Source organism: Coregonus clupeaformis, chromosome 8 (assembly GCF_020615455.1).
Source record: "Coregonus clupeaformis isolate EN_2021a chromosome 8, ASM2061545v1, whole genome shotgun sequence".
Taxonomy (NCBI): Eukaryota; Metazoa; Chordata; class Actinopteri; order Salmoniformes; family Salmonidae; genus Coregonus; species Coregonus clupeaformis.
Window position 1 is genome coordinate 34,133,518 of NC_059199.1, and position 23,338 is coordinate 34,156,855.

A 23,338-nucleotide genomic window follows, 5' to 3' on the forward strand; every position below is an offset into this window, starting at 1 on the left:
CAGTTGTCGTGAGGTGCTGCAGCTGTCGTAGTAGGTGCTGCAGTTGTCGTAGTAGGTGCTGCAGTTGTAGAGGTCGTAGGAGCTACAGTATTTGTTGTAGGAGCTAAAGCTGTTGTAGTTGGTGTAGGAGCTACCGATGTTGTAGTAGGAGCTGTAGATGTTGTTGTCACAGGAGCAGCAGTTGTAGTTGCCATAGTCGATGCTGCAGGTGTGGTGGTCGTAGGACCTACAGTTGTTGTAGTAGGAGCTGTAGTTGTGTTTGTTGTAGTAGGTACTGCAGGTGTAGTGGTCGTAGGAACTGCAGTTGTTGTTGGCGGAGCTTCAGTTGTCATTGTAGGTGCTACTGTTGTAGTGTCCGTAGGAGCTACAGTTGTTGTAGTAGGAGTTGCAGTGGTTATCGTAGTAGTTGCTGCAATTGTAGTGGTAGTAGGAGCTACATTTGTTGCCGTAGGAGCTACAGTTGTTGTTGTAGGTGCTACCGTTGTAGTGGTTATAGGAGCTACAGTTGTGGTTGTTGTAGTCAGTACTGCAGTTGCAGTTGTCGTAGGAGCTTCAGATGTCGTAGGAGCTTCAGTTGTTGTAGGAGCTGCAGCTGTCGTAGGAGCTTCAGTTGTCGTAGGAGCTGCAGCTGTCGTAGGTTCTTCAGTTGTCGTAGGAGCTGCAGTTGTCGTAGGAGCTGCAGTTGCCGTAGGTGCTGCAGCTGTCGTAGTAGGTGCTGCAGTTGTCGTAGTAGGTGCTGCAGTTGTAGAGGTCGTAGGAGCTACAGTATTTGTTGTAGGAGCTAAAGCTGTTGTAGTTGGTGTAGGAGCTACCGATGTTGTAGTAGGAGCTGTAGATGTTGTTGTCACAGGAGCAGCAGTTGTAGTTGCCATAGTCGATGCTGCAGGTGTGGTGGTCGTAGGAGCTACAGTTGTTGTAGTAGGAGTTGCAGTGGTTATCGTAGTAGGTGCTGCAATTGTAGTGGTAGTAGGAGCTAAATTTGTTGCCGTAGGAGCTACAGTTGTTTTTGTAGGTGCTACCGTTGTAGTGGTTATAGGAGCTACAGTTGTGGTTGTTGTAGTAAGTACTGCAGTTGCAGTTGTCGTAGGAGCTTCAGTTGTCGTAGGAGCTTCAGTTGTTGTAGGAGCTGCAGCTGTCGTAGGAGCTTCAGTTGTCGTAGGAGCTGCAGCTGTCGTAGGTTCTTCAGTTGTCGTAGGAGCTGCAGTTGTCGTAGGAGCTGCAGTTGTCGTAGGTGCTGCAGCTGTCGTAGTAGGTGCTGCAGTTGTCGTAGTAGGTGCTGCAGTTGTAGAGGTCGTAGGAGCTACAGTATTTGTTGTAGGAGCTAAAGCTGTTGTAGTTGGTGTAGAAGCTACCGATGTTGTAGTAGGAGCTGTAGATGTTGTTGTCATAGGAGCAGCCGTTGTAGTTGCCATAGTCGATGCTGCAGGTGTGGTGGTCGTAGGACCTACAGTTGTTGTAGTAGGAGCTGTAGTTGTGTTTGTTGTAGTAGGTACTGCAGGTGTAGTGGTCGTAGGAACTGCAGTTGTTGTTGGCGGAGCTTCAGTTGTCGTTGTAGGTGCTACTGTTGTAGTGTCCGTAGGAGCTACAGTTGTTGTAGTAGGAGTTGCAGTGGTTATCGTAGTAGGTGCTGCAATTGTATTGGTAGTAGGAGCTACATTTGTTGCCGTAGGAGCTACAGTGGTTGTCGTAGTAGGTTCTGCAGTTGTAATGGCCGTAAGAACTGTAGGTGTTGTAGTAAGAGCTGTATTTGTGGTAATTGTAGTTGGTACTGCTGGTGTGGTTGTCATAGGAGCTACAGTTGTTGTCGTAGGAGCTGCAGTTGTAGGAGCTGCAGTTGTCGAAGAAGATACAGTTGTCAGTGTAGGTTCTTCTTTTGTAGTAGTCGAAGGACCTACAATTGTTGTAGTAAGAGCTGCAGTTGTTGTCGTAGGGGCTGCTATTGTTGTTGTCGTAGGAGCTTCAGTTTTTGTAGTGGGATCTGTAGTTGTGGTTGTTAAAGTAGGTATTGCAGATGTAGTGGTAGTAGGAGCTACAGTTGTTGTGGTAGGAGCTGCAGTTGTCGTAGGAGCTGCAGCTGTCGTAGGAGCTTCAGTTGTCGTAGGAGCTGCAGTTGTCGTAGGAGCTGCAGTTGTCCAAGGAGCTGCAGTTGTCGTAGGAGCTGCAGCTGTCGTAGGAGCTTCAGTTGTCGTAGGAGCTTCAGCTGTCGTAGGAGCTTCAGTTGTCGTAGGAGCTTCAGTTGTCGTAGGAGCTGCAGTTGTCGTAGGTGCTGCAGCTGTCGTAGTAGGTGCTGCAGTTGTCGTAGTAGGTGCTGCAGTTGTAGAGGTCATAGGAGCTACAGTATTTGTTGTAGGAGCAAAAGCTGTTGTAGTCGGTGTAGAAGCTACCGATGTTGTAGTAGGAGCTGTAGATGTGGTTGTCATAGGAGCAGCAGATGTAGTTGCCATAGTCGGTGCTGCAGGTGTGGTGTCGGTAGGACCTACAGTTGTTGTAGTAGGAGCTGTAGTTGTGTTTATTGTAGTAGGTACTGCAGGTGTAGTGGTCGTAGGAACTGCAGTTGTTGTCGGCAGAGCTTCAGTTGTCGTTGTAGGTGCTACTGTTGTAGTGTCCGTAGGAGCTACAGTTGTTGTAGTAGGAGTTGCAGTGGTTATCGTAGTAGGCGCTGCAATTGTAGTGGTAGTAGGAGCTACATTTGTTGCCGTAGGAGCTACAGTTGTTGTTGTAGGTGCTACCGTTGTAGTGGTTATAGGAGCTACAGTTGTGGTTGTTGTAGTAAGTACTGCAGTTGCAGTTGTCGTAGGAGCTGCAGTTGTCGTAGGAGCTTCAGTTGTCCTAGGAGCTTCAGTTGTCGAAGGAGCTGCAGTTGTTGTTGTCATAATAAGATCTGCAGTTGTAGGAGCTGCAGTTGTGGAAGATGCGGTTGTGGTCGAAACTCCATGGATAATCCAACATAAGAACACTGTGGTTTATGAGATGAAGGGTTAATATGTTTATTGAGCACAATATCAATATTTCCAAGATTACTCTTCATCAGGATGGTGCAGTTTTTTTTATATCTTCTTCTTATCTTCATTATAAATAAATATAATTTGTAACCACACTCCTTATTTTTTTCAGAAAATAAATAATTATTAAACATTTTAAAATTAAGAATAATTGATTGTTAAGAATATTACCTACAATGCCTTCAGAAAGTGTTCATACCCCTTGACTTTTCCACATTTTGTTGTGTTACAGCTGTCGTAGTAAATATAATTTGTCGTAGTAAATATAAAATGTTATAGATTGGTCTGACTAAAATGTTGTGCAAGACCCATTTGGGTTAGGAGCTTGTTTTCAATAAATGCTGTTCCAGGTCAGAGAACAAAGGACAGAGGAGAACACCATATCTTGTCACCAGATGGCCTAGTCTTGCAGGAGTGCGATAACAGGACAACACCCCCACCTCCGGCCATAAACCACCAGTTACTCCCCACGAGTTCCCTTGACACACACCAATATTTCACTTTCACGCACACTCATTCTCAACTCCCCACGAGTTTCTTTGACCACAAACATTTCATTTGCACGCACACTCATTCTCAACTCCTCACGAGTTCCCTGGACACACACAGACATTTCACTGTGCACGCACACTCAAACTCCACTCCCCTGTCTACTGGTCGGGTGCCAAGGGCAGAGGACTCTGCCGTGCACCAATGGGGCTTCTACTCTGGACAGAGCAGACCCGCCTCCTACGCCTCTGGAACCAATCGAGGGACTAGGAGAAGAATCCCTCCCTTTATGTTACATTGTATAAAGTAATGCTGTAAACTCTGTTTAAACATCCTTCTCAGCTGACACTATTAGAGTGACATATGATTAGGTCCATGCATGTTAAACTAACAGTACAAGATATCTTTGTGTTTAATAAACTGCCTTTTGCTTAAGCAAATTCCTCTCTGTCTAGCGTCGTTGGTTTGTACTCCCTCTCCATATAATTTAAACACCAACACAGCCTGAATTAAAAATGAATTAAAAATAATAATAAGCCATAATGACAATGTGAAAACATGTTGAGACATGTTCACACCCGAGTCAGTACTTTGTAGAAGCACCTTTGGCAGCGATTACAGCTAAGTCTTTCTGGGTCAGTCTCTAAGAGCTTTCCACACCTGGATTGTGCAACATTTGCCCATTATTCTTTTCAAAAATCTCCAAGCTCTGTCAAATTGGTTGTTGATCATTGCTAGACAACCATTTCCATAGATTCAAGTCAAAACTGTAACTCGGACAGTCAGGAACATTCACTGTCTTCTTGATTAGCAAATCCAGTGTAGATTTGACCTTTCGTTTTAGGTTATTGTCCTGCTGAAAGGTGAATTCATCTCCCAGTGTCTGGTGGAAAGCAGACTTAACCAGATGTTCCTCTATGATTTTGCCATTCCATTTTTTATCCTTAAAAACTTCCCAGTCCTTAACGATTACAAGCATACCCATAACATGATGCAGCCACCACTATGCTTGAAAATATGGAGAGTGGTACTCAGTAATGTGTTGTATTGGATTTGCCCCAAACATAACACTTTGTATTCAGGACAAAAAGTGAATTGCTTTGCCTCATTTTTTGACAGTATTACGTTAGTGCCTTGTTGCAAATAGGATGCATGTTTTGGAATATTTGTATTCTGTATAGGCTTCCTTCTTTTCACTCTGTCAATTAGGTTAGTATTGTGGATTAACTACAATGTTGTTTATCCATCCTCAGTTTTCTCCTATCACAGCCATTAAACTCTGTAACTGTTTTAAAGTTACCATTGGCCTCATGGTGAAATCCCTGAGTGTTTTCCTTCCTCTCTGGAAACTTAATTAGGAAGGATGCCTGTAACTTTGTAGTGACTGAGTGTATTGATACACCTTCCAAAATTGTATTTATAACTTCACCACACTCAAAGGGATATTCAATGTCTGCTTTTTTTTTTTTTTAACCAATCTACCAATAAGTGCCCTTTGCGAGGCATTGCAAAACCTCCCTGGTCTTTGTGGTTGAATCTGTGTTTGAAATTCACTGCTCGACTGAGGGACCTTACAGATAATTGTATGTGTGGGGTACAGAGATGAGTTAGTCATTCAAAAATCATGTTAAGCACTATTATTGCACACAGAGTGAGTCCATGGAACTTATTATGTGACTTGTTAGTCAAATTTTTACTCCTGAACTTATTTAGGCTTGCCATAAGAATTAATTAATTAGCTAAAAAAAAAAGAAAAACATAACTTCACTTTGACATTATCGGGTATTGAGTGTAGGCCAGTGACAAAAAAAATCTCAATTTCATCCATTTTAAATTCAGGCTGTAACACAACAACATGTGGAAAAAGTCAAAGGGTGTGAATACTTTCTGAAGGCACTGTATAATACCTTATTGAGATTAACACACTTGAGTTGTATTTTTTGTTTGTTTACAAGACGGCACATTTTCCCTTAGAGTAGTGTGTTAATATAATTTAAGTAATATGCAGAAATGTGATTATGTTTACCTCTAACACTTTAGTCATTTTCCTTTTTAATATTTATGTATTTAATCGAGGTGTGACACAGTAGATTAGGCAAAATGTAAAACTTTCCCCATTAAATGTCAAAATATGAACATATTTTGAAAAAATGATATGCATTGTAACATCATATGCAAAAAACTTACATCATCATTAGTATGATTACATTATCCAAATGGATCAGGTCTTTTCTGTCACCATCCTGCCTTTTTGATCATTCATATTTTGATTTAGGATTAATACACTAGTTGACATGAAGTTAGCATTTAGCAAAACATTAGTTAGAAATATGAACACAGAATGAAATTCAGTATACTACATACCCATCGTGAAAAAAGTAGCTGTCACTTTCTGTGTCTTCATTTTGAACTCAGTTGTTTTCTGAACAGAAAGAAAAATATAAATTATTATATTGACTGGTCATATGAAGCACTATTAATGTCCAATGGTGGACTCCATTCATGTTCAACTTAATGTGTAACTTGTTAAGGAAATGTATGCACTTTAGCTCATTTGGGTGTGCCAGATCAAGAGGTGTAAAGATCTCAAAAAGTTTTCTATACTTTATTGTGGAGTAGGCACTTCAACTGCTGTAAACATGGATTTATACACCCTAGTAGTGTAATTATATAGTAAAATCTACATTTGTTTTGCATTTTTTCAATGAGAAATCTGCCTTTTACTGCATCACTTCAATCATGTTACTTCATAAAAGAGGAAAACCAGCACCTAGCAATTCACTCTGAAACATATACATATTCTGTGACAGTAATAGGTGCAGTTCATCAAAAGTGGAGGGTTTTTCCAAATATAACACATAATACATCAAATAATATAGTAAAATCTACATTAGGGTTGCATTTTGTCGAGAAATATCAGCCTTTTACTGCTTAAAAAAACATATGTATTTAAACTTGGCTATCACAAAGCTAACATAAATCCAAATCTAATCTTCCTTTCTTCAAAAGGAAAGGTGGTAAATTTAGATGGGAGTCATGTTTGTGTCATTCATTATGAAAGCACAGGACATGGCTAAATATTATTGTATTTGTATAAAGAAGAAGACAGTAGGATAAATAATTATGCTTAATATCCTCTCACACATAACAATACTATAAGCTTACTTAATTATTTTGAAAGGAATCCACATCTATCCATTATACTGATGAATGGGTATCATTTAAATCATGTAACCGTTACTTCATAAAAGAGGAAAAGTAATTTCCAGTTTTAAAACGGTCTGCCAGAAATTCATTTGGAATCCTATGTAATTTATATCCTGTGACAGTAATAGTTGTAGTTCATCAAAAGTGGATGGGTGTTCACATATAACACATACATACTAATCATAACCTTTATAGTTTCAATGTTTTTTATACACATGATCAATTTAGGATTTGTATCCTTTCTTATAAGCCCATTTTGGGTTTCTCTTCCTCATGTGACATGTGTACATACCTTGTGTTATATATATATATATATATATATATATATTAATTATTTTATTTACTGTGTGCAAATAAAATACGTTTTAAAAATCAAAGCTTTTCCATGTATATATTCCATTATCCAGTAAAGGTCATTACTTACCTACAGCAAACACTTTACTGCCAGTCTCCTTATTTCTGTAACTTCTCAAATATCAATTGAGGAAGGAATTGGTCATTGACAATAAACAATCACAATATCTAGCTTCTTTCTACTCTAAAATGTCATTATCCGTGTACTTATGTTAGCCATTTCAAGCTTAAAATTGAACTGTTCATATGTATACTGTCATGCCAATGTATTTCTAGTTTCTATTCATATTACTATAGGGCTGTTTTGATGCCACAAATTCTTCATCTTTCAAGTGACGTAAATATTTTGGGAGGCACAAAATATTAAATAAAGATTATGAAAAAAGGGAGTGACAATGGATGGGCAGGTGAATGCATGTGAGAGGTATTGTGTATAATACTGTTTTAGTTTTTTCCCAAGATACTGACGTGGTATTGAAAACCGGTCAGGTGAAAGAAAACTGGTTAGGTGTTCTGACAAAAACTTTTGGGAGGGACAAAAGACAATATGAAAAAAGGGAGAGACAAAAGATTGGGTGGTGAATCTGTTTGAGAGTATAATAACAATTTTGTTTGCCCCAGTTACTGACCTTATTGTATTGAAAACTGGTCAGGTAACAATTAAAATTGTTCAACATTTTCTATAGTCAAAATCTTACTTTTATTTGGTCAGTGGCCTAAAAAGTTATTATTCAGCCTTTTTATATTTAACAGTCCCACACTCATACACCTGCTAATTCACATGTATACACTACCAGTCAAAAGTTTGGACACACATACTCATTCAAGGGTTTTTCTTTATTTAAAATTGTTTTTACATTGTAGAATAATAGTGAAGACATCAAAACTATGACATAACACATATGGAATCATGTAGTAAACAAAAAAGTGTTAAACAAATCAAAATCTATTTTATATTTGAGATTCTTCAAATAACCGCCCTTTGCCTTGATGCCAGCTTTGCACACTTTTGGTATTCTCTCAACCAGCTTCATGAGGTAGTCACCTGCAATGCATTTCAATTAACAGGTGTGCCTTCTTAAGAGTTCATTTGTAGAATTTCTTTCCTTCTTAATGCGTTTGAGCCAAACAGTTGTGTTGTGACAAGGTAGGTGGGGTATACAGAAGATAGCCCTATTTGGTAAAACACCAAGTCCATATTATGGCAAGAACAGCTCAAATAAGCAAAGAGAAAAGACAGTCCATCATTACTTTAAGACATGGAGGTCAGTCAATATGGAACATTTCAAGAACTTTGAAAGTTTCTTCAAGTGCAGTATCAGAAACCATCAAGCGCTATGATGAAACTGGATCTCATGAGGACCGCCACAGGAATGGAAGACCCAGAGTTACCTCTGCTGCAGAGGATAAGTTCATTAGAGTTACCAGCCTCAGAAATTGCAGCCCAAATAAATGCTTCACAGAGTTCAAGTAACAGACACATCTCAACATCAACTCTTCAGAGGGGACTGTGTGAATCAGGCCTCCGCGGTCGAATTGCTGCAAAGAAACCACTACTAAAGGACACCAATAAGAAGAAGAGACCTGCTTGGGCAAAGAAACACGAGCAATGGACATTAGTCCTTTGCTCTGGAGTCCAAATTTGAGATTTTTGGTTCAAACCGCCATGTCTTTGTGAGACGCGGCGTGGGTGAACGGATGATCTCCGCATGTGTAGTTCCCACCGTAAAGCATGGAGGAGGTGGTGTTATGTTGTGGGGGTGCTTTGCTGGTGACACTGTCTGTGATTTATTTAGAATTCAACATATTTAACCAGCATGGCTACCACAGCATTCTGCAGCGACACGCCATCCCATCTGGTTTGGGCTTAGCGGGACTATCATTTGTTTTTCAACAGGACAATGACCCAACACACCTCCAGGCTGTGTAAGGGCTATTTTACCAAGAAGGAGAGTGATGGAGTGCTGCATCAGATGACCTGGCCTCCACAATCCCCCGACCTCAATCAATTTTGTTTACTACATGATTCCATATGTGTTATTTCATAGTTTTGATGTCTTCACTATTATTCTACAATGTAAAAAATAGTAAAAATAAAGAAAAACCCTGAATGAGTAGGTGTGTCCAGACTTTTGACTGGTACTGTATATTTGGGGCGATAGCAGGGAGCTCATGTTGACGGGAGAGCCCACCTGCACTCGGCTGGCCTAAACAGGAACAGGATGTGACATCACACAGGGACATAGAGATGAAGAAAAATTGTGTTCATATGACATTTCACATTCATAAAATCCCGAGGCATGGGCCATGTCCAATATCTGTCTTGCCTACTACTTACTAAAAGTACATACTTCTGTGTACAAATCGTACTACATATTATTTAGAACGTACTGTTTAGTAAAAACATATGCAGTAAGCAATGACTATCAACATACTAGGCTTATACATACTGCGAAGGCATCTAATGTGCGATTGGGCTGTTTCCCGCCATTTGTTCATTTTGGTAGACCGCGTCCCCTTATCATCAGCTGTTGAATGTATGCATTTAAAGTATACACATTTTTTACCAGTGTCTGCAGTATGTTTCATGAGAAACTCGTTCTACAACAGCTTGCTACGAAAGTAGCTTGCAACTTGAAGTTTTATCATGTAAAGACATGTTACCATGGAAACGATATCAACAACTGCAAGTTCCCTTACAAAAAAAGATTGCAGTCAGAGTGCAGTATAACTGCAGTACACTGTAGTATAACTGTAGTTAGAGTGCAGTATAACTGCAGTATGCTGCAAATACTGCGTACAAAATAAGTTTTTTTACTGCAGTAATTTTGCAGTGTAACTGTAGTTCAACTGTGAAACACTGCAGTTATTCTGCAATTACTGCGTCCAAAATACCACAGTCGACTGCAGTTACTGCAGTTTCAAAACTGCAATCTTTTTTTGTAAGGGTTGAATGCCTGGTCTTCAGTCAGCTCAGCTGTCAACACAATATTCTATAACTGGCTAGTTTGGTATTTTCTCTCCTTATGTCCGCTGTTCGATCTTTCCCAGGGGACAAATCCCAGAACTAATATCCCTACAGGTGTAGGCTACATGTGGATATTACACAAACATGGCCAGCTTGAGTGTAGATACATTTATCAACTAAAGATCGATTGGTGTGTTTGTGTTACAAAGACAAAACATTTTCTGCTGTAAATAGGCTATCATATTGATGTGCTTATAAATACAGTATGCCTACACATTACCTAGCAAATACAAATAAGTTGTGTGTAGAGTACAACCACAGATAGAACAAGGAGCATACAAATATTTGGTACAACTTCAGCTGTCCCAGAAATAATATGGCATTCAATTATATTTCTATGGTCTATTCTAAGGATTTGGCTGTCTAACCACATACTGACATGCACAGGTCTCTGGGGTGAGGTTCTGTCTTCATGTATTACACTACAGGTTATGGACAGGTGCAGTCAGGTGACAGGAAGGGTGGAGTGCATGACACTCCATCCTTGATATGATAGAGTTTGCCTCAACCCATGGGTCCTGCAGGCAGAGTTCAATAAATACAGGTAGATGTGAGATGCAGGAAGATGGAACTCTCCAGGAGGAAGCTTTGAATCGGTCAGCAGACTAAAAAGTAATATGAGAATAGTGCAATTGCTGAACTTATGTAGATATTCTAAACAAAGTGTTTTGATAACTTTCAAGTGCAACTGTTCCATGTAGAATAAACCACCCTTAGTGTTCTGCTTATATAACAATGTGCAAATATTACACTTGTCTTTCATCTTCTATTGTCATTCTCAAACAATACAGATACTGTACCTATCAGCATTTTCTTCTGGTGGTAGACGTTAGTCGTCATCCCTTCATACGGTGTCCCATATAAGACCGTTCCCTGACATGTGGAACCCTTGTTGGCAATCACAGAGGTCAGACGTCTCGAACCTTCAGCTCCCTCCACAGATTTTCTATGGGATTAAGGTCTGGAGACTGGCTAGGCCACTCCAGGACCTTAATGTGCTTCTTCTTGAGGCACTCCTTTGTTGCCTTGGCCGTGTGTTTTGGGTCATTGTCATGCTGGAATACCCATCTATAGCTAGGTTTCCATCCAATTGGTGACAGTAATCTAAATTCTGTATAAAAACAATATGCACATTTTACCATCAGTTGTGTTTCCATCAAATGTACTTGTTGTGGATAAAAGTCTGTGCGTAAATATGTAGTGCACATATAAATAACTTGAGGTTAAATTCCCATGTACCAAATAAAAAATACAAGTTAAATGGGTTTCCATCACATTTTCAACTCTAGGTCTACTGATGGTTTTGTCACAAAAAAAATGTGCGTAGGTACAGTGCCTTCGGAAAGTATTCAGACCCCTTGACTTTTTCCACAATTTGTTACGTTACAGTCTTATTCTAAAATTGATTTTAAAAATATATAATCCTCAGAAATCTACACACAATACCCCATAATGACAAAACGAAAACAGTTTTTTAGAAATGGTTGCATATTTATTAAAAATAAAAAACAGAAATACCATATTTACTTAAGTATTCAGACCCTTTGCTATGAGACTCGAAATTGAGCTCAGGTGCATACTGTTTCCATTGATCATCCTTGAGTGTCACGCCCTGGCTCTGGGGACTCTTAAATGTTGAGCCAGGGTGTGGATTTGCTATATTTAGTTTTTCTATGTTTTTGTTCTAGATCGTTTGATCTATGTTGGCCAGGGTGGTTCCCAATCAGAGGCAGCTTTAGCTCGTTGTCTCTGATTGGGGTCCATACTTAGGCAGCCTGTTTTGCATTAGTCTTTGTGGGATCTTGATCCGTAAAGGTTTGTTGTGTTATAACCTCAGGACTTCACGTATCGTTTGTTTGTTGTTTTTGTCGTTAAGTACGTTAAATAAAAGTATGTACGCTTATCACGCTGCGCCTTGGTCCATGTCTTCAGTCAACGATCGTGACATTGAGATGTTTCTACAACTTGATTGGAGTCCACCTGTCGTAAATTCAATTGATTGGAAAGGCACACACCTGTCTATATAAGGTCCCACAGTTGACAGTGCATGTCAGAGCAAAAACCAAGCCATGAGGTCGAAGGAATTGTCTGTAGAGCTCCGAGACAGCATTGTGTAGAGGCACAGAGCTGAGGAAGGGTACCAAAACATTTCTGCAGCATTGAAGGTCCCCAAGAACACAGTGGCCTCCATCATTCCTAAATTGAAGAAGTTTGGAACCACCAAGAATCTTCCTAGAGCTGGCCGCCCAGCCAAACTGAGCAATCGGGGGAGAAGAGCCTTGATCAGGGAGGTGACCAAGAACCCGATGGTCACTCTGACAGAGCTCCAGAGTTCCTCTGTGGAGATGGGAGAACCTTCCAGAAGGACAACCATCTCTGCAGCACTCCACCAATCAGGCCTTTATGGTAGAGTGGCCAGATGGAAGCCACTCGTCTGGAGGAAACCTGGCCCCATCCCTACGATGAAGCATGGTGGTGGCAGCATCATGCTGTGGGGATGTTTTTCAGCAGCAGGGACTGGGAGACTAGTCAGGATCGAGGGAAAGATTAACAGAGCAAAGTATAGAGAGATCCTTGATGAAAACCTGCTCAATAGCGCGAAGGTTCACCTTCCAACAGGATAACCCACCTAAGCACACAGCCAAGACAACGCAGGAGTGGCTTTGGGATAAGTCTCTGAATGTCCCTGAGTGGCACAGCCAGAGCCCGGACTTGAACCTGATCGAACATCTCTGGAGAGACCTGAAAATAGCTGTGCAGCAAAGCTCCCCATCCAACCTGACAGAGCTTGAGAGGATCTGCAGAGAAGAATGGGAGAAACTCCCCAAATACAGGTGTGCCAAGCTTGTAGCGTCATGCCCAAGAAGACTCGAGGCTGTAATCGCTGCCAAAGGTGCTTCAACAAAGTACTGAGTAAAGGGTCTGAATACTTATGTAAATGTGATATTTCAGGTTTACATTTTTTATAAATTAGCAACATTTCTAAAAATCTGTTTTTGCTAACCACACAACCCTCCCAAAAGTGAAAAAATAAAAAAAGTTAGACAACCCTCCCGTATTTTGGATTACCGCCCCCACCCCAGTACCGGTATGTAAGACAAGGCATTCAAAATATGGGTGTTCATTAGAATCCTTCTAAATATGTTCTCTATCCTAGAAAGCAAGTTTTGTCAAAACTAGATTATCAGTATGTTTACTCTTTCTATAAGGTACTAATATTGTGTAAGTGCTCTTTGAATGAACTTGACTGTGACTAAGGATGGGACATTTTAATTTATATGTGTATTTGTACAGTCCGTGGTGGTTGGCGAACCCTCAACCTTCTGGCCCATAGCCCTGCGTGGCATCGACTGTGCCACAAAAGCATGCTGAAGTGGCAAAGTTGAAATCCATGTTCATAAACACAGGGTCGCTAGCTACAGTTATCGTTATTTGTGGTCATAAACATTATTTTGAGTTAATTCTATGAGGGCGGAGGGTGTGCAATTTTTTTTTACAATACAAGGCGGGGGTCATGTGAAGATATTTTGACATTGGGGAATGGGGTGCTTTTTTTAAAAGACACCTTGAGTTGGAATGTTCCTAAATCACTGCCCTTTCTATTATGGTATGCGTCTGTCTGTCTGTCTGTCTGTCTGTCTGTCTGTCTGTCTGTCTGTCTTCATTACAGATAATGTCACCCAGGTGTGTAGGGACGCCTCTGCATGTGAAGTAGAATATGTGAAATATGTTGATGACAAACCCAGAACATATTAGTATTGAATGCTTTCCAAGCTGGTGAGGCATTGCAAAATCCAGAGAGTAAATTCATCGCTAAGCCACTTTAAGATGATTCATAGGGATTGTCTAACACTTAATCAAGGTGGTGAGGTAAGTTGCTGTGTTAACGTATACACTTTTCACGCTATTGAACTGCCCCAAACCATACTGTGCTGGCTTGTATATATTTTCTTATAACATTGTCCTTTCCAGCATGGTTCGAGCAAGTAGTGGATGCCAGCTCAGTAGAACTCAACTCTGTTCGGCTCAGCAATGTGAAAAGCCCTATATAGGTTTTACAACTTTAGCCTACCCAGAATTGGATTCAGAATCAAATACAAATATAGGATATATACAGGATATACAGGATTTTTCCTAAAACTTAGGCAGCCAGGTGTATTTACAACCTTTATTTATACTATTGTACTGTAAAAATTGGCCTGATGCATGCTGTTACACCTCTGTGAAGTGGATTATTTCTATAGAACTCCTTCCTGCTTATACGACAGCTACTTGCCACAGAAAACAAAACTAACATATGTACAGGTAGAAATGTATTCAGTTATAGAAAACTTGTCATCTTGCGGACAGCAAAATCCCCAGTCAGTGTGTTGGCAAGTAGCCTCGCATGTCAGTTTTGACCAGTGATTAAAAAAACTAAAGATTTGCAGTGACGCAATCGGAACAAATCATAACAACTTATATTTATCAGATGTGAATTGTACAACACTATTTGGATATGTGGACTGTGATGTTTCTGATAATTTATTGTTGTCAATAACTAGCCACACCCGAAACAATCATGGTTGTTTTAAAACTGGTTTGGTTTGTCATTAGATTTCATATAATAAGATGCCATGTTTATTTAAGCGTTGAATCACTCCCTGACGTCTCCCTGACTTCTCCTATGACGCTGAAAGGTGTTAGAGTTTCTTTGAATCTGTTCTATTAAACATGCCATTACATCCACAATAAGGAACATCCTCCTTGTTTTATGTGTGAATGCCATGGTATGAAATGAAAGATGAATAGTACTAGTGCTTAGTTTATAATATCATTTTGTAGATGCTTTTATTGAAAGCGAACCACAGTAGAGTATGATTAAATTTTTGTGTGGAGGACTCCAGTGGGAACCAAACCCACGACCCTGGCATTACAAGAGCCACACTCTACATAATGGTACATAATGGCTCTTGGAAAACTTGTAATGCTAGCATTCACCAATTCAGACATGTAAGAATGCATTTTCAAAGTATTTGGACCGGGCCTATACAGTGCATTCGGAAAGTATTCAGACCCCTTGACTTTTTCCACAATTTGTTATGTTACAGTCTTATTCTAAAATTGATTTTAAAAATATATAATCCTCATAAATCTACACACAATACCCCATAATGACAAAATGAAAACAGTTTTTTAGAAATGGTTGCACATTTATTAAAAATAAAAAACAGAAATACCATATTTACTTAAGTATTCAGACCCTTTGCTATGAGACTCGAAATTGAGCTCAGGTGCATACTGTTTCCATTGATCATCCTTGAGTGTCACGCCCTGGCTCTGGGGACTCTTAAATGTTGAGCCAGGGTGTGGATTTGCTATATTTAGTTTTTCTATGTTTTTGTTCTAGATCGTTTGATCTATGTTGGCCAGGGTGGTTCCCAATCAGAGGCAGCTGTAGCTCGTTGTCTCTGATTGGGGCCCATACTTAGGCAGCCTGTTTTGCATTAGTCTTTGTGGGATCTTGATCCGTAAAGGTTTGTTGTGTTATAACCTCAGGACTTCACGTATCGTTTGTTTGTTGTTTTTGTCGTTAAGTACGTTAAATAAAAGTATGTACGTTTATCACGCTGCGCCTTGGTCCGTGTCTTCAGTCAACGATCGTGACATTGAGATGTTTCTACAACTTGATTGGAGTCCACCTGTCGTAAATTCAATTGATTGGAAAGGCACACACCTGTCTATATAAGGTCCCACAGTTGACAGTGCATGTCAGAGCAAAAACCAAGCCATGAGGTCGAAGGAATTGTCTGTAGAGCTCCGAGACAGCATTGTGTAGAGGCACAGAGCTGAGGAAGGGTACCAAAACATTTCTGCAGCATTGAAGGTCCCCAAGAACACAGTGGCCTCCATCATTCCTAAATTGAAGAAGTTTGGCAAAGAGTTCAATCGTGATTTCATCAGACCAGAGAATCTTGTTTCTCATTGTCTGAGAGTCCTTTAGGTGCCTTTTGGCAAACTCCAAGCGGGCTGGCGTACCTTTTACTGAGGAGTGTCTTCCGTCTGGCCACTCTACCATAAAGGCCTGATTGGTGGAGTGATGCAGAGATGGTCGTCCTTCTGTAAGGTTCTCTCATCTCCACAGAGGAACTCTGGAGCTCTGTCAGAGTGACCATCGGGTTCTTGGTCACCTCCCTTCTTCCCCGATTGCTCAGTTTGGCCAGGCAGCCAGCTCTAGGAAGAGTCTTTGTGGTTCCAAACTTCTTCCCTTTAAGAATGATGGAGGCCACTGTGTTCTTCGGGACCTTCAATGCTGCAGACATTTTTTGGTACCCTTCCCCAGATCTGTGCCTCGACACAATCCTGTCTCTGAGCTCTGTGGACAATTCCTTCAACCTCATGGCTTGGTTTTTGCTCTGACATGCACTGTCAACTGTGGGACCTTATATAGACAGGTGTGTGCCTTCCAAATCACGTCCAATCAACTGAATGTACCACAGGTGGACTCCAATCAAGTTGTAGAAACATCTCAAGGATGATCAATGGAAACAGGATGCACCTGAGCTCAATTTCGAGTCTCATAGCAAAGGTTCTGAATACTTATATAAATACTTTTTCTAAATTTGCAAACATTTCTAAAAACCTGTTTTCGCTTTGTAGTTATGGGGTATTGTGTGTAGATTGATTAGGATTTTTATTCAATCCATTTTAGAATAAGGCTGTAAAGTAACGAAATGTGGAAAGGGAAGGGGTCTGAATACTTTCCAAATGCACTGTCCGTTGAACAATAACTAACCAGACCCTGATTATTTGGCGCCCTCTTGCTGTAGAGACAAAATATGACTGATGAGGTCCCTCACACTGGCAATGCAACGGTGAATATATTTTACAGTTGTTCTTACAATGCAAGATATATTGCATCATCTTATCATCTTGAAAGTTAAGCCAGTAACAATCTATTTGTGTAATGAGGTAATAATGGAATTCTTACTCTTTTCAGGTTCTTCAACCCATTGACACATTTTTTCTCTTGAATTACTTGTCATTAGGTCTGATGCAGAAGGATCTGGCCCACAGATTCAAAATCCACCAGTCAACTGTAAGCCGCATCATAAATACATGGGCTAACTTCCTGTATACTGTACTAGGGACTGTGGGTATTTGGCTGGATGAGGAGACTGTCAAATCTCACATGCCAGAGGTTTTTCAGGGTTACTCTGACACACAAATTATTTTGGACTGTACCGAAATACGCTGCCAAACACCTAGTTCTCTTCTCCTCCAGAGTGAGGTGTTCTCGAACTATAAATCACACTGTACATTTAAAGGATTAATTGGGATGGCCCCTCACGGGCCTTTGTGTCGTCGCTCTATGAAGGTGCCATCAGCGATAAAGAGATTCTGAAGCAGTCTGGTATTGTGGCTATCTTAAACCCATCTATGGCTTTAATGGTTGACAAGGGTTTCCTTGTAGAAGACTGTGTGCCTGCAAGGTCCACTTACCTACCTTTCTGTGTAAGAGAGCACAACTGTCTGAGCCAGAGGTCAGGAAGACACAATCTATTGCCAGACTGAGAGTCCACGTTGAGCGGCTCATTCGCAGGGTTAAGGAACATAAATTATTCAGTACAGTAATCCCTCTTTCATTGACGGGCAGCATCAATCAACTTTACACAGTTGCCTGTCTTTTGGTCAATTATCAAAATGGGCCCTTGGTTAAAGCCTGGGCAACCAATGGCTACTGTTGGCAGCACAATCCTAAAATGAACACTCATGGATGGCTATGGAACAAATAGGCTGTGATGAAATATGTTATGAAATTCATGTCTTTTTTTTTCAAAAATGTTTTTATTGAGCCACAGATTATCGTACAGACAGTAAATTAGTCAAGTCAGCGCTCACTTTTTTAGAACGGTAACAGTAAAGTTACAACTATTAATCTGTATACATACAATATTCGGTACAGAAAAACAGAATTAAAGCACACAGTGCGAAACCAAAGCAAAAAATAATAGAGAAATGAGGATAGAGAAAAAAAAAGGTAAGAGTGCATACAAGAAAGTCTCAGTATTTGTATGTTATAATTTGATATGTTACAATTTGTATATGTGACAATTAAAGGGGAACTATGCAGCTTTTTTAGCTTAATTTACCTTAACTGAACAGCTTCGGAGTCATTGGAATGGTTATATTACTTTTTTCGAGTTGAATGGTGGTCGTGTCCCTTCCCCCTAGCGCCTGTGAGCGGAAAAAACACCCTTGCAACTTTCGGCCGGCGAGCCGCCGTCCACAGCGTCAGGAAGTATCGCGTGATATCAGGTCTCGCGATGTAATGAATTGCTTCACAGCACTGCACACATACGCCCATTCAGGAACCGGCTAACAAGGTAGCAATGGAGTTTTTCACACTATCGTCATGGCTGAGCCGGCCAAAAAGAAGCAGAAAGCTAGGAAAGCATTGTCGGAGGAACAGAGAAAGAGGAAACGGCAGGCTGACAGAGCGAGGAGTCAGACACAAATAAAAATAGGAGCTGCCAAATATCTATATGTAGGGGGAGCTCTATAGAGAAAAAAGCGAAGAAATTACCAAAACTGCATAGCGCCCCTTTAATATTACAATGTTGTAAATAAGACAGTTGACAAAATACATTTTTAAATGATTGTACAATAATTAATGTGTCTGTTCAGTTACTTTTCATAGAGAGGTATTTTGACATGTATGTGTTAAAGAAAAACAAATCACATCTCTCTTTCAGGGAGCTTAATACAGTGCTGTCTCGGCAAATGCGCTGCACAAAAATGTAATCGTGGGCACAGACAACAAAATCACACCATTCCATGCCTGTGATGAGTAACTGTCCCTAGACTTGCCAATAATAACAATGGCTTTCCTTACATTTGTGTAGGCCATGGTCAAATCTCAGGAACTTGCTGTCTATGTAGCTGGCTACATTTGGGCATTTAATTTCAACTAGACCAAATGATGGTCGCTCAAGTGGGTCATATACCAGCCCATCAGGCGATGCACCCAGCCAAGGTGCGTCCGGATGCACGACTAGCCCACACTTTGTCAGATTAAGATTTTTTAGAACTGCATAGTCCTTCAATGCACCTGCTTCCATTTCCAGCCTCCTTTTCATTAGTGGTGTTTGTCTTGTCCCTCTGATAATTCTTTCTGCCAGTTTCTCTGCTGTGCTTGTACCTCTAACATGGCTTACCTCCCGGAAATGTGAAGCAGTCACTCTCTCCTTCCTCAGTGAATGCCACTCGGGTGTTTCACTTTGGCATCTGGTTGCTTCCTCAATCAGGTGTGACTGTGACAAAGTCACAGACAGAGAACTGAGGTGAAGCTTTTCTTGATCCGTCATGATCTCGTATGAACAGTCTGTTGGTTGTAAATGGTAACCGTCCAGTGGCACTTTTGGGAATGGTGGTGAATCCTCATGGATGACAACACTGTCAGGTGGAGGTGGTGGGTGTTGATATGACAGGATACTGCCAGTTTGTACCTTGCCAAGTACAAACTTGCCACGAGTGGTTTGTCAGATGTGATGTTCATTCTGCAGATAGGGGGAAGAGAGTCTGGTTCCATGTCAGCATAGGCAGGTAGTGGGTTGAGGGTTGATGGGTCTGGTAGCTCACTGCTGTAGCCCTTGTAAAGTGTAGATCTGGAATAACAATATCAGGAAAAGTAAAGGGTTCACTAGGAAATACACCAGAACCTAACAGCGATTAATAACATTTATTTCGCAACACATTGTAGTCTGCCTATTTAATTGGACTCTGCATACCTAATTCCGCTTGCCGGAGTAGCATCTGGTTTGGGCTTCACTACAACCATGGCATCCACAGGTCCAGGCTTCACTCCCTATTTATTTATGAGATGGTATTAGGAGAGATGCTAGTATGCATGTGACACAACTGTCTGGTATTGAAATGATACAAACCATTGTTCGTGGTTTATGCCACTTCTGCTCTGTTTCAGTGCACGAAAGTACAGGAGGGACGACAGACATGCCACATTCAGAGTAATGGGCAGTCTGATATAGTAATGCAACCAAATGATTGCATATCCCACACCCAGCCACACAGGAACAGTAGCTTTTAACAAGAACAACTGGCTCTGAATCACGCAATGTCATCTGAAATACACAGAAGCATAATTTAATGGGTTTTGAAAGACGAGGGTCTACAGCAGCAGGAGCAAAACTTGTTCTTTCTACTTTTTACTGGTGTAAGCAACTTATCTACTGTCTCGTGTCACTTTTGTGCTTTCTGCATCACTTTCCTACTGTCTTGCACCACTTGGCTATACTGTCTCCCACCACTTACCTATTGTCTTGTGCCATTTACCTACCTTCAAACAGTATTGGCAGAGCAGTAGGTGAGTGGTGCAACATTGTAGCCTAGTACCAATAACAACAGTAGAGTGAAGGTTTTGCTCCTAATTCCTCTTGAAAAAGTAGAAACATCAAGTACAAAAGCAAGGAAGTTGGGCCATATGTTTATAAAGAAAGAAGTAAAGATGACAGGACAGTTTTGAGTAGAACATCAGCAGTTTGAAGAATAGCTGAGTGGAATATGTTACTGTCATTGCAGTCATCAAGTCAGGAAAAAGTAGTAATCTCATTATTGTTTACATTTCAAACCAAACTCCAATTTGTTTACAACAGACCCAACAACAAAGCATGGCAATTCCCACTCAGCTACCCTGGTCTGTATTAGGCTACCACTGTTCAGCTATCGTGAAAACCACTAAAGTTCTAAAGTGTTCTCTTAGCAATGGCAATCAAAGCTGTGGTAACATTAAACGAGTAAAACGTGTGTTGAACGGAACCTTGAACAAGTTCAACAGAACTTTGAACGTGTCACTTAATCTAGTCCTACTCTCAGCTGGTGTGGTGGCTTTAGTTTCTTCATTGAGCGGTAGCAGTGGGCTCTCACAGAGATCTCATTTGTAGCCCTGTTTTTACCTGATACTTTCATAAAAGTACAAACACATGAAGTGAGAGGTATATACACATGATTAAACTTTATTTCAAGCATGATTAACCTGAAGCAGGACGGAGTCATGACTTAAAACACCTAAGCAAGGCTTCTAGCTCAAGCTAGCTAGCGTTAGCATATTACCTTCAAAGTTGCAAAGAAAATAAGAAACGTAAAATTTGAAGCCTTTATCCAGTTTGCTACGTGGTGTCGTACTGAATGTCCGGACGACCCTCCGTATATCATTAACAGATACTTTAGACAACTCCAGCAAACACCTTGTAAACTTCATCTCTGCCATCATAACGGTCTACTGTCACTGTCTAATGTTTTTTTCCGGTAACCGGAAATGCCCAAACATCCTTACACCAATGCGGAAGTGATGCGTGCATAGAGCCTATAGTGACGTATTCTGACTAATGGAGGTGGTCTTTGCAGGCCCCCAGCGTCCGGTCTGGAGCGTGAAATCACGAGCTCTGCTGTTCGGCTACTGCTTAGCAACCTAGCGATGCCAAAAGCCCTGGTCTGCCCTAGAAAGCCTATGTAAATTACAATCGGCAGTACGGCCAAAGTTGTTGTGATTCTACCAACAATGACAAGAAACTGCCACGTGTAAGTTACTTGTTTCAGCTTGTTCTTGATACCATGTCTTTTTTAAAATGTTTTGGCTCATTTCATGTCAATGTAAATATGGCTACGTTGAACAGAGTTGAAACTCAACCTGATTGTTTTTGCATGACATGGGCGTGATTGATTGTAATAATATTGTTTCTAAACTGAATGAAAGTCAAATTTAGCCCTATCATAGACTAAGGAAGTGGGCGGAGCGGTAGAGAGAGGGAAACTGAAGATAATGGTGGGGGAACCTAAGAGGGAGGGGCTTTAAGCTAAGATGTATGTGAATATGACTATATAAACGGAGAGCTGAGAGGTAGAGGGAAGGTGCTCTGCAGATCATCTTGGCTTCCGTTACTCTGTGTAATAAAATCTATCTTGATTCTACAAAAACTCTGGAAGAACTTTGATTTTTAATAAGTATAGTGATAATTTTCCACAACACATGAAAAGTAGTTGGCCTTTTCATCTATCCCCTAAAGTGGCATTCCTACCTGAATGATAGAAGGACACAGTCATCTGTTGAAGCTCGTGGGTTTCATGTGGGGCCTGTCCTCGCATTCGCTTGCTGTCCTGTTTCCCCGTCCTCTCCTGCTCATCCAGTTCCACTTTCATTTTTTTCTCTTGAGGCTCTTCTAGAGAGTCCTCTGCCAGCTCCACTGGCCTTGTCACCGTTAGGACCCTTCCCTCCAGAGTCCAATAACTCGTGGAACTTTTCTTTGGTTGTGAGAAACCTGAAACAGAGAATGCTAAATCACATTGATATACAATGCATTCGGAAAGTATTCAGACCCCTTAACCTTTTCCACATTTTGTTACGCTACAGCCTTATTCTAAAATTGATTAAAACATTTATTTTTCTCAGCAATCTACACACAATACCCAAAATTTCAAAGTGAAAACAGGTTTTTAGAAATTTTTGCAAATGTATTAAAAATAAAAACAGAAATACCTTATTTACATAAGTATTCAGACCCTTTGCTATGAGACTCGAAATTGAGCTCAGGTGCATCCTGTTTCCATTGATCATCCATGAGATGTTTCTACAACTTGATTGGAGTCCATCTGTGGTAAATGCAATTGATTGGACATGATTTGTCGGTCCCCTGTAGCTCAGTTGGTAGAGCATGGCGCTTGCAACACCAGAGTTGTGGGTTCGTTTCTTAAATGGAAGATGTTTGGAACCACCAAGACTCTTCCTAGAGCTGGTCCAAACTGAGCAATCTGGGGAGAAGGGCATGGTCAGGGAGGTGACCAAGAACCCAATGGTCACTCTGACAGAGCTCCAGAGTTCCTCTGTGGGGATGGGAGAACCTTCCAGCAGCACAACCATCTCTGAAGCACTCCACCAATCAGGCCTTTATGGTAGAGTGGCCAGACGGAAGCTACTCCTCAGTAAAAGGCACATGACAGCCTGCTTGAAGTTTGCCAAAAGGCACCTAAAGGACTCTCAGACCATGAAAAACAAGATTATCTGGTCTGATGAAACCAAGATTGAACTATTTGGCCTGAATGACAAGCGTCACGTCTGGAGGAAACCTGGCACCATCCCTACGGTGAAGCATGGTGGTGGCAGCATCATGCTGTGGGGATGTTTTTCAGCAGCAGGGACTGGCAGACTAGTCAGGATCAAGGGAAAGATGAACGGAGCAAAGTACAGAAAGATCCTTGATGAAAA

At 40.9% G+C, this 23,338-nt stretch overlaps 1 protein-coding gene across 1 annotated transcript in view; it reads right to left on the reverse strand.

Annotated features, from left to right (window-relative positions):
* The window catches only part of LOC123491465 (mucin-2-like), a 50,259-nt gene extending 27,984 nt beyond the window's left edge, over positions 1-22,275 (reverse strand). The window contains exons 1-5 of the mRNA XM_045222253.1: positions 22,155-22,275; positions 2,253-2,800; positions 1,449-1,516; positions 765-1,090; positions 11-409 (exon numbers count right to left, since the gene is read on the reverse strand). Of these exons, the coding sequence (XP_045078188.1) occupies positions 11-409; positions 765-1,090; positions 1,449-1,516; positions 2,253-2,800; positions 22,155-22,275 (1,462 nt within the window). The remainder of the gene's footprint in view (positions 1-10; positions 410-764; positions 1,091-1,448; positions 1,517-2,252; positions 2,801-22,154) is intronic.
* Between the last annotated feature and the right edge of the window lie 1,063 nt (positions 22,276-23,338).